The sequence below is a fragment of the Clinocottus analis genome, unplaced genomic scaffold (genome assembly GCF_023055335.1).
Source record: "Clinocottus analis isolate CAN_PGR_092001 unplaced genomic scaffold, fCliAna1.0.p SCAF_420, whole genome shotgun sequence".
NCBI lineage: Eukaryota > Metazoa > Chordata > Actinopteri > Perciformes > Cottidae > Clinocottus > Clinocottus analis.
The window spans coordinates 1-11,896 of NW_027176177.1; the positions used below are offsets into that span (position 1 = coordinate 1).

Genomic DNA, 11,896 nt, shown 5'->3' on the forward strand with positions numbered 1-11,896 from the left:
AGTTCTTTTATTTAAAAAGTAAAACAACAAATGTAAATAAAAAAATACATGTTTTTGAGCTCAGCATAAGTAGAAAAACAGGAAAACCTGGTGCGATGGCTGCACGGGCGCTGAGATTGAATCCCTTGCTAAAGCAGAACAAAAAAAACCAAACTCAAAACATTGAAACCTGATTTGAAAAATATATTTATATATATATTTATATCTAATAAGGTTGTGTCCTTGTTGAGGACGTTTATACATTCTAAAGAAAAGTACAGCTGTCGGACCGACAGTCAACTGAACTTTGTCGAGTCACAAAGGTAAACTGAATGCTAGCAGTTTAGCTAATCTCTTTTTAGGACAGACCTGTCGATTCACAAATGCAGCATGCTTTAAAAAAAAAAAAAAAACTTAAAAAAAAACTAAAATTGAATCATACAAAACAATATTGCCAGCTCAGGGCCGCGCCATGATCCAACGCTTCATTGCTACAGTGTATTGTTTTCATCCCTGTGCTGGTGTTTGTTTGTTTTTTGGTTTGTTCATAAGACCCTGGTTTCCCCGTTCAAACTCTCGAGAGTTCGACCGAGCGGAGGCCGACACGTTAGTGAGTATTTGTTATTGCTGGCGAAAAAAAAAAAAGAGTTGGGTGTTAGCTCCTCTGTGTGTCCTCAATAAGCTGGCATTTTCTTGTGTGTAAAGACACAACGGTGTCCTTCGGGTTTGTGTTCCACATTCTCCTGGCATGAACACACAATTTAAAACCACTGTGACTGAAAACTGAAAACAAAACACGGACTGGCAAAAGCCAGGTGTTGTTACCTCATCATCACTGTCAGTTTTGGGAATGCCAAGCAAATGGAGAAAGAGACAAGCCACCCTGTGCCTGCACCATTATGTTATTTTTTTTTAAAAACAGGGAGAAAGAAAACACAGCGGGAGGCGACTCAGTCTACATCTGACATACTGAACATTGTTATATTAATATTTCTCAACCGAGTGGATTTGACTCAAGCGTCAGTAGAAAGCTCCACCAACGACCACTCGCGCACATGTCTATAAACAAACACACACACATACTCTGTGTAGTCAATCAGCATGTCCTGCAGACACCAGTGAGGACAGATAATCCAATGCCCAGCCCAGCATGCGTCTCTTATCTCGTAGCACAGGGTTGCTTCCCCCTCTTACTTTCACATCCTTCACCTTAACTGTCGGGTTTAATAATGAACCGCAACAAACAAACTTTAAAAAAAAAAAAAGGTTTCTAGTCACAATCTGTTATTATTTCTGATCATTTGTGAACACAAAAGAAAAAAAAAGAGAGTGGAAAATGAATGTGAAATCCTAACGGACACCGTAGCACTGCTTAAAATGGAAGAACGCATACAAGTGTCATTTGGTAAATAAGAGAGGAGACACGAGTGAAAATGGGCCGACAAGACCATTCAAACCCCTTTTTTTCCCCCTGAACGGACACGTATTGCCCGTTGAGTGTGTGTTTAAGTCTATTTGGGATGTGACACCTGAAAGAACTAAAAAAGGCCCTGAGCGTTCACGATGACGTATTGAAACAACGTTTGGGTGGGTGATGAGGATCGGCGGCCTGCTGTTCCCAACAAGCCGACCCTTTCGCACTGCATTTGTAAAATAAACGAGTGAACCTGAATCTGCCGATGTCCAAATAATCCAATCACTCGTCGAGTAAACCCAAAGTCAAAAAAAGCAGGCTGACTGGCCAGCCTAGTCCACTTTGCAACATCAGCGGAGAGACAGAGAGCAACGAAGAAAGGAGGAGGAAGAGGAGGAGGAGGAGGGACAGACATCAGTGGAAACAGGCTCGATAACAGACGTAAGCGCTGAGGGCCAGTGCCGTGCACAGGCACACGTTGGTGAGGAGAGGGGACCAGCTCCCCGGCGCAGGAGAGCTTTCCTTCGGCGGATCCACCGCCTCGGGCAACTCCCGCTCCTCCGTCTGCTGCTGCTGCTGCTGCTGCTGCTGCTGCTGCTGCTGCTGCTGCTGCTGCTGCTGGGGTTTCGTCGGCGCTTTGGAGTCGTGATCTGCAGTTCCGACGTGGCCGTGCAGCTTATCGCCGCCATCGGGAAAAGGAGGCGCGGGCGGAGCCATGGTCCTCTTTCGCAGCTCCGGCTCTTGTGAGGACCTGAGCAGACGAGAGCGCAGCCAAAGCTTTAATCTCCACAAGTAAGTGGACGTATAAGAGTTGGGAGATGAAGTATTTTCTTCAGAGTTCAACATAGCCGAGTTATAACGTGATTACTAAATTGAAATGGGTTGAAACGTACAAACTGGTAGATTAGTTGTTAGTAAACTCTATTAAAATTTAACAAAATATTCTATTGTGTGTATACATTTGACATATTTTGCACACTCGGTTTACATTTAATTGAATTTCCTTTATACACACTGCACAGTGATTTGTATTCTATTGTGTATATACATTTTATATGGAATATATTTTATGTTGTATACATCTTTCATCCTTGTTCTTATATTTCATTTTGTGTGTTTAGTTTATTTAGTTTATTCCATTTGGTGTCTGTAAAGTGTGAGACGCTACTCTGACAACAAATTTCCCCTTTGGATTAATAAAGTATATATCTATCCATCTATCTAAACAATTTTCCCAACGATCAAACACTCAATATTCTTAAAGGTAATATGAAAATATAGCCGACACATTCAACCCGTGATAAAATGCTGCTTAAAGAGGATGTAAACAGGGATTATAATAATTTACATTCCAGTATATTTACATTACAACTGTTTACATCTTGATTGGACGGCAATACAGATGTTTCCTAGCAACTGCTGTACACGTAACTAAAACTCTTCAAGAGTTCAGACATTAATGTTTAAATGGTGCGACTGGTTGAGAACAAAAGGTGTTTCCACAGCTTTGTCGTCAGAATAGACAATTAAACACGTTTTAACCTGGCCTGTAGTGGCTGAATCCAAATAGAAACCATTCCAGCATCTCTGCAAACACCTAAAAGCTGTGATGAAATTAGAGTTTGGCCCCGCGCGGTACCACCTGGTGCCGTCTGCTTATCAGCGACGAGAAACTCAAAGTCATACTCGCTGCCTCAGATGCCTCCTGCGCTCCGTTTAGGCGCGTTTCACCATGCTTGCCACTGTGCCGGCATGATGGTCTTATAAATAGCCGTTGCAACCTAATCCTGTCCTGTCTTTAAATGATGAGAGACAAAATCTTTCAATAACATTATTTGGATGGTTACCCCATAGTGCGGATCTCTATCTGTTGGATGATCTCATCGTTTTTGGGAAAGAAGGACGGCTCAACGTTCCCGTTGTGAGGATCTCTGGGAGGAGGAAGAGGAGGCGGAGGGGTGAACTCTGGAGGATCATCTTCTTCGTTTGACAGCTCTTTCAAGGACTCCTTAAGGGGGGGAAACAAAGTCTTTTTATTTGCACAAGAAATAAGATAAAACTTAATTAATGGCTGTCTTCAAATTGAAAAGAAGATAAGCAGCAGAATAGATGGAGGCCTTGCCTGCAGAGACGTTTCTCCCTTGATATACTTGGCACCTTCGATGACGGCGAGGTAGGAGAACCGAAGTTGATCCGCTGTCTGAATCAAGCCCATGCGATAGCGTCGCATCTCCAGCAGCACGTCGCGAATACGCACCGAAGACGGGTCCTTACGGCTCGACATCTACACAAGACGGCAAAAAACACTGAGTGCACAGGCGTCTCGGGACTATTTGAATAACAGATAATAACCAAGGGATTTAGTGTTGCAGACAGAGAGATATGACAACATTATTTCTCAGTAGCGGAGCTCTCGTACAGACCAATAACAGACACGTGTCCACGAGACAGAAGGTCCCAGAGCGTCCGATGCCGGCGCTGCAGTGCACCACCACCGGTCCCTGGTCCGAATTCAGACAGCCCGACTTCTGCACCTTGAACAGGAAGTTGAGGAAGGAGGCCGGAGACTCTGGTACCCCAAAGTCAGGCCAGGTGGTGTAGTGAAAATGTAAAACCTCACGAGTTTCATCAGTCTGTAACAGGATGGTAAGACAATTCAAAGACAGAAGATAGGAGAGATCAAGATGGAGGCACGGAGTATAAAAAGGGTCAAACCATGTGTACTTTTACACACACACTGAAAAATAACTGTGAAAAGAAGTAAAAAATTACCGAAAGATTGATCAGCTCCAGCTCACGGACTGTGTAGTAAGACTTGACCTCTTCTGAAACGAGGGAGAGCTTGAAATTGGCATCTTCAAAGACAACATCTCCCTCCTCTCTGATCGGCCAATATTGAGCACATTTGACCTAAAACGAGAAAAAAAAAAAAAAAAGAGTTCACATTACGCATTGCCGGAAAGAGAAAAAAGCAACGCGGTTATGGGGCAAACGATGGAGTGAGGATGTGAGGGAAGAAGCCGCCGCTTACGGATCCTTTCTCGATGACTCGGTTCAGCATCACGACGCCGTAGGTCCTCTGCTCCCACACCATCTCCCAGAAGTTGCCGCATGTGTTTGGAAGAGGTCCCTAAAAAAAAAACACAACGGACGAATGTTGTGTCTGAAGAGCGGCTTTGATTCTCAGTAAAACTAAAAACAAACCAGTGCATCTATTTAAAGACCTCAGCAAAGCATTTGAGATTGCTGAGCGGACTATTATCAAATTTATGATTATTCATAATATATATATATATATATATATATATATATATATATATATATATATATATATATTTATATATATTTATATATATATATATATTTATATATATATATATATATATATATATATTTATATATATATTTATATATATTTATATATATATTTATATATATATATATATATATATTTATATATATATATATATATATATATATATATATATATATATATATATATATATATATATATATTTATATATATATATATATATATAACATCGGCTGTTTATTTAAATTGTATAATAGATCACTTTAATTCATCTCCTTCATATCCATTACTTTTAAGTAGATTTAATTACTTTTATGGACATTTTTCTTTTATTTGTACATTTAATATTCTTCTTCTTATTCATTTTGTATTTTGTTTTATAACCGTTCTACTGTTTATTTACATTACTTGTTTTTTTGTAATCTTTATATCAATATAAAACTGTCAGAAATTGTAATTCCTCCTGTAAACATTGTATTATTTACTAACTTTATTACATTTGTTTCTTACTATACTGTCATGATTTATCTTCCAGCCTCCACTTGTGCGTTCCCACAGGAGGATTTGGTCCCTGACAAACGCATTCATAATTATCCTATGTTGTCAACCATTTGTTAAATGTTTTCAATCAGTTGCCAGTTTATTAAGTACAAGTACAGCTGCAAGACTTCTCACCTTCATGAACGTTCTGATGTTCCGGTTTTGTTGAAACTGGTAAAGTGATGTCAACTTTATGAACATTTTTTAAGGTTGTAGTTTGTGCGCGTCATACTGACAGGTGTTCCTATTAATTTGTCCAACACGTATGCATCAATGAAGGCAGGCTAAATCCCTCCCTTTCTCTCTGACTTCATAATAAAGTCTTCCCTTGTATGCTTCAAAGCACGGGCACTACTACCGCCCACTTCCTTCAGCATGACCCAATACTGACATCATGGTTGTTCACAAGTATAATTAAATATCGTCCAACATCACATAATAACAGGTATGATTTCTGAATGAGGGCGGAGTGTCCTGAATCCTGCTTACCTGAGTGAGGATATATTTCCTCTGTGCCTCTTCTACGGTTATTAGGCTGGCATTAATGTAGTCGTTCGTTCCCAGCTGCAGACATATTCTGCTGTGGTCAACTTAGGAGAGGATGAAAAGAAGAAATATTTAAATAAGCCTGGATGTTTGTAACATGTCGCACAACCCTCGAGGGACGACACATCCAACCGACTCAGCTGCTGGGAATAAACGTCCCGACACATCTGTCTTAGAACAAAACGCAGGTGTCGGCTGTTTAATACCGAGGTGGATGACGTCAACAGTGTGAACAAGTTTCAGGCTACACATTTTCACATTTTTACACACTCGATTGCACATTGAGAGTAAGTATTTGCATTTATTATTTAGCGTGAAGAACAGGAAACAACACAGTTCAGCTGTTGCATTGTGATATTATAGAAAAAAACATTTTGGTGAATAATAATTAATTTTAAAACACTGGACCACGCTGAGCAAGGAATAGTAAAAAGCAGTGTGTCTGTGTATAATAACAATTAAAATGTACTAAATTATGTGCTTCTTATGTTTACAAAGAGCTGGAAAGAATACAATGTATGATTAGAGAGAAGACAACAAGTACTATTTATTTCAAATCATGCTTAAAATGTGAATGAAATCTACTGAGATATGCATCGATGGATCAAACTTGTTATAAACTTGTGCGACTGTATTGTTGGTCAAAGATTATAGGGACAAATTAGTGCGATTAATTTCCTACGGTTTCTTTTGTCTCCAGTTTTTATTACAACTTCTTTTATTATTTGTCAGTGTCTAGTTGTGTTGGGAATATGGGAGCAAATATTGAGTTGAAACAACACAGCACAATTACACTGATGTTGTTAAATGTCATGAACGATTGTGTAAAAAAACAGACGATACAAATTAGATTTAGGTAAATATGATTATTAACCTCAGTTAATTCACAGTAAAGAGGTCAAAACTTATGAACTGTCAGTCACATCCTTTATGATGTCGATCCAGTGACGCAACCCTCTGCCTATTGTGTAATACTGACATTGTGTTATTTCAAATGACTGAGGTCAAACAGCAGTAAGCCGTTTGTATAACATTCAACTGGGGAAGACTCGACTGCTGGAACTTCGAACAATAAGTCACCTCTGGCTGATGTTTGGACATGAAATAGCAGATTACAAAGCCGTCCTCCATTTAAATTTAGAGCTACTTACATGGGCTAACATCTCTGTAACGATTCCGATTCTTGTTTTCAGGCAATTTGGCAACTTTGCATGGGAGTTCACATGACTGCTGGCGAATCTCCTGTGGCAAAATAAACAAAAAAGAACAACATTAACATTTGCATCAAAAGGTCTGATGTAACACAGTGCAGGCTGTGTCTCTGTGGCTGATGGATGCTTTAAAGCTGAATACTGTAAAGGATCTTCAGACGGGTTGTTCCTTCCTTTATTGAAAACAATTCTATGAATTCTAAAAACAAAACAACAAAAAAACGTTCAACTCCCTTAAAAGGGTCATACTCATGTGTGTGGGTGTGTGTGCAGGGTGATGTGTTGAACATTTTAGTGCACCCACACGACTGAATCAACTGTGAAAATATCATAAAAACACCTGCTCCACACTGAGTCATAATGATTGGATATTGTGTGCAAGAAACTGTGAAAAAACCATAAAGAATAAAAAAAGATGTAATTAAGTATGTACTTTAGTACTTTGGTACAGTATTGAGTATTCAACAGTAGTTGAAATTGGCTCCACATTTATGAGCTGCAAGTGTTGATGCTTACACATTAATGCATCAATAATCATAATCCGGTTATATGTTATTCTACATGATGAAGTATCTTGTAATGATACTACTTTCGTAATTTTACTTGTGTACGCTTTTTGAATGTAGGACTTTTACTTACAACATAATATTGTATAACTGTGGAATTGCTGCTTTTACTCAAGTAAAATATCTGGATACTTTTTTTTCCCCCAACACGGACTCGATGTACAATGTATATAAATGTACAATAATATAACAGTTTGGTGATGGAGGTTGACGCGGGGGGGGGGGGTGCTGTTCGCCGGTGTTACCCAGGCAGACACATCAATCATCGGATTGATCTGTGCAGGCGGAACACGAACTAAAAACTAGAGGTTTTAAAACAAACATTAAAACGGGAGCTACGCCCGCTGCAAACTTGTGTGCACCGGGGCTTTTATCCGGCCTAACAGCGGCCGCTTCTCCACGCAGACCATTTCCACCTTGATCTCGCCGGAGACGTCCTACCTACCTGGTAGATGGCGTTCCAACTCCCGTTTTCATCGATTTCCCGAAACTCGGCTTCCATTGCTGACAGTCCAGCTGCCACTCCTTCTTCTTCTGCTTCTTCTTCTTCTTCCTCCTCAGCAACGGACAACCGCAGCTCCCCGCCGATCGAACAAATTGTACCCGAACACAGTCCCGCAGTAGCTGCCGATTGTTCCGTCAATATCCTGTAATTCTCAGTACGACGGCGTAGATTACCGAGCTACCTCTGTCGGCCTGGTGTTAGCGGAAACACGCCGCTGGCTCCTCCTCCACAGTGGAGCCGCCGGGGCCGAGAGCAGTGTGTGTGTGCGCGCGCGCGCCTGTTTGTGTTTAAAAGGTTATAACCCGTACCGGGTTTTCCGGGTGTAGCTCTGGATTTGAATGTCCGCATGAACCCATAATTATGTAACTTTATTTGTAGGAAATAGTCACTTTACCAAGTCCCACGGCAGCGTTAACGGGCAGAACCAGCGCGATGACGAGCGGAAGGCATCTTACGCAGGGGAACGTTACGTGACGCGTTCGGCTCCGGGAGCGCGCACGCACACTCACGTAATAGTCTGTTTACGTCCAATCTGTGGAGTCTCTGCTGCTGTGACCTGCTGCAGTTTAGTCAACGAAATGTTCTAGCTGGTTAAAACTCGTGCCTGGGGATAATGTGATATATTTTGGGGGCATTTTAGACATAAATGTCTTCGAGCAGGCGGCGCGTGGCGTGACCTATCAAAGGTCATCATGGATTAGCTGTAGTTCAGTGGCTTTTCTCCAGACAGTGTGACTGACAGCAACTGGGACACGGGACTTTGTTGCTACTAACGTTAGCTAGCAACGCAACTTAGCTAGGCGTTTTGAATCAGCTTTACTGCTGCGACAGGTATTATACACGTTCTTGACAAGTTCTTCTGTGTGTGTCGCTTTGTCTGTTGTCATCGGCTCACTTTACATGCCTGTGTTTTCCTAGTTGTTGTCAAGCGTTGGCGTTAGCCCTCAGCTGTCGCTGGCTGCTGCTTGCTAATGTGTAGCTATAGTTATTGCCTCCCAGTGGTGGAAAAAGTATTCAAATCTTTTAACGGTAAGTTGCATTAGCAATACCACAATGCCGAATCACTCAATTCAAAGTTAAAGTCCTGCATTCAAAAATGTAAGTGAAGTAAACAGTCAATTTTTAGCATAAAAACATGTATTTATGTACATCTAAATTGAAAAACATGTTAATGAAATTGTTTTTTTAAATTAGTTTTCCATATGAAATTCGTCTGCCATCAATTGTGATCAAGTATAATGTTATCCTCTAAAATCAATTGGAAATCTCACAAATTGGAAATACTCATAAACAGTTTAAAACAGTATTGAAGTTCAGTACTTAAATATACTTTGCATCTTTGTTTCTCGGGCTTTCTAACTTGTTTCTGTCCGCATGCAACACAAGCTTGAATCCCACACCCGATAGACACCTATTTAATGAACACCTATGCAAACACTCACTAAAGGATGACAAATACTGTAAGTGCTGCATGTTCAAACGATAAAAGGAAGTGTTACTATGATGAATAACAAAAATGTCTTGTGAACATCATCCTCAACAAAGCTAATCTATCTATTTTAGATTCTTGGAGTAGTTTGAGATCCTTGAGAGATTCTCAGGGCAACATGGCTCCCAAAGACATCATGACCAACTCCCATGCCAAATCCATCCTCAATGCCATGAACTCACTTCGCAAGAGCAACACACTCTGTGATATTACTCTGAGGGTGGAGAACACAGATTTTCCCGCTCACCGGATCGTCTTGGCCGCCTGCAGTGACTACTTCTGTGCCATGTTCACCAGTGAGGTAATACTAAAACAGTTTGAATGCCGAGAAATATGTTGAGTTGTTACTATTATTTACCTCTCCAGGGAATGTTACATAAGAATGGATCACATTTATATGTAGTATAATATCTTTTTCGCAGTGTTTTCTCTTTACTTAAACTACACAGTTAACGAGAGAATTCTAGATAATACCCAATGCAGATGACTCATCCCTAAATGAGATCTTTCTTCTCATCGTACCTGTCTCTGTTTTTGTGGCTCTGCAGCTTGCAGAGAAGGGGAAATCTTTTGTGGACATTCAGGGGCTCACTGCCACGACTATGGAGATCTTGTTGGACTTCGTGTACACAGAGACGGTGCTAGTCACAGTGGAGAACGTACAAGAACTGCTGCCTGCAGCGTGCCTACTGCAGCTCAAAGGTAGGTTGAGAAGTTCCAAATATAAGCTTTTATCAAAAACTTAAATTAATGAATTATTAAAAATTGGTAGATATTTCTATCTATTTTATAAGTATTAAAAAGTATATGTAATAAATGATTTTCACCACTTTGAGGGATAGTATCATAAATCAGGTAATACATTGCATCCATGTGTTATTTAAAAAAGGTCTTAAAAAATCACAAACTAGATAGATTAATCCTGCAGAAACCCACTTTTCAAATTAAATGGCGTCGTCATTTTCAAATTAAGAGTTGTTGAATGACATCAGAGTCTTGTCTATCAAGATTTGGCTGAATTTGAAGTGTGTGTGTGTGTGCGCGTGCGTGCGTGTATACATATACAAATGTGTCTTTGTTTTCCTCAGGGGTGAAAAGAGCATGTTGTGACTTTTTGGAGAGCCAGCTTGATCCCACCAACTGCCTGGGTATTCGAGACTTTGCCGAAACTCACAACTGCCTCGACCTGATGCAAGCAGCCGAGCTCTTTTCCCAGAAGCATTTCTCCGAGGTGGTTCAGCACGAGGAGTTCATGCTGCTCAGCCAGACAGAAGTTGAAAAGCTCATAAAATGTGATGAAATCCAGGTATGAAAACTGGATCTTGTGAAGTTTGAAACCTGTACAGTCTGTGTACCGTCAATGAGTACGATAGATAACTACATGTTATTTGAAATGCCTGACTCCATAATGACAAATGCGTTAACTGTAAAGCTTAGAAATGGTGTTAACATGCCTGAAAAGCAACTTGACTAAAATAATTTTGTGTCAACTGACTTTCACAGCTTTCGTATTGTCTTTCAAACAGTGCGAAAAGAGAAAAGCAAGCACCAACCTGCTGTAATCTCAGTCCCCTCCTCGTTAATTCCATTCACTTTAACGGATTGAGCTGACAAACAAATTGCAGTGAAGAAAACCTGATTTAAGTTTGCCCTTGTGCTCAGGAAATTCCTGTTTCCAACCACAGCCCTTGCTGTGTGAAGACATAGTTATTATCATACAAATGATTTATAGCTCATCACGTCTCATCTTAAAGACATTTTCATTGTTTTTAGAATAAAACTAGACCAAACATGTAAATCGCTGTCACGCACAATTTGCCCTCAGTAAAACTTTGTGTCGTCTTTCTCGTGTGAGGAATTCATGGCTCGTTTCACCTTCAGCGCACGGCGGCGTTGCACGTTGTGTCTTTGCAATTACACAAATAATTGCAATTGCTGATCAATTAATGATAAAAGTGGTTGCATCACAAATAAATATTGCGCAACATCCGTGAGAGTTGTCAGCGAGGTGTGGATTTACTTAAACGTAGCTGTAACTCCTCACACTGTACTTTATGTGCTGTCTGTTTGTAGGTGGACTCGGAGGAGCCCGTCTTCGAGGCCGTGCTAAACTGGGTCAAGCACAACCGAAAAGAGAGAGAGCTCTCCCTGTCAGACTTGCTGGAGTTTGTCCGAATGCCGCTCCTGACCCCCCGCTACATCACAGATGTCATTGATGCCGAGGTGAGCCAGGCGACACGCGTCGGGTTGTTGTGTAATCGCACGCCGAGCTTGGATCATGTGTTGACGTGTTTATCACAGCTACCACCATAATTATGCAAGTTTTGACTTGT

The 11,896-nt window shown here is 40.6% G+C and overlaps 2 protein-coding genes across 2 annotated transcripts; one reads left to right on the top strand and one right to left on the bottom strand.

Moving 5' to 3' along the window:
• Positions 1-64: 64 nt before the first annotated feature.
• LOC137801705 (tyrosine-protein phosphatase non-receptor type 1-like) lies at positions 65-8,530 on the bottom strand. Its single transcript, XM_068599056.1, has 9 exons — positions 8,015-8,530; positions 6,944-7,034; positions 5,736-5,836; positions 4,425-4,523; positions 4,166-4,303; positions 3,817-4,026; positions 3,516-3,677; positions 3,241-3,401; positions 65-2,144 (listed from the first exon to the last, which is right to left on the bottom strand). Exons 1-9 carry the CDS (start codon positions 8,069-8,071, stop codon positions 1,808-1,810), a joined length of 1,356 nt encoding a protein of 451 aa, XP_068455157.1. The 5' UTR covers positions 8,072-8,530; the 3' UTR covers positions 65-1,807.
• Positions 8,339-11,786, top strand: LOC137801704 (kelch-like protein 12; the record flags this gene model as incomplete). The annotated part of the gene is made up of 5 exons (XM_068599055.1): positions 8,339-8,905; positions 9,638-9,864; positions 10,112-10,265; positions 10,652-10,869; positions 11,637-11,786. Coding segments are annotated over exons 2-5 (705 nt in total), but the record flags the coding sequence as incomplete, so codon positions are not given.
• Positions 11,787-11,896: the final 110 nt, after the last annotated feature.

Coding starts and splice junctions, on each gene's coding strand:
- LOC137801705 (XM_068599056.1), bottom strand. CDS start 8,071: ATGGAAGCCGAGTTTCGGGAAATCGATGAAAACGGGAGTTGGAACGCC. Junction 5,837..6,943: donor TTACAGAGATGTTAGCCCAT/GTAAGTAGCTCT, acceptor TCCTCTCCTAAG/TTGACCACAGCAGAATATGT. Junction 2,145..3,240: donor ATAGAGATCCGCACTATGGG/GTAACCATCCAA, acceptor TCGTCTGCTCAG/GTCCTCACAAGAGCCGGAGC.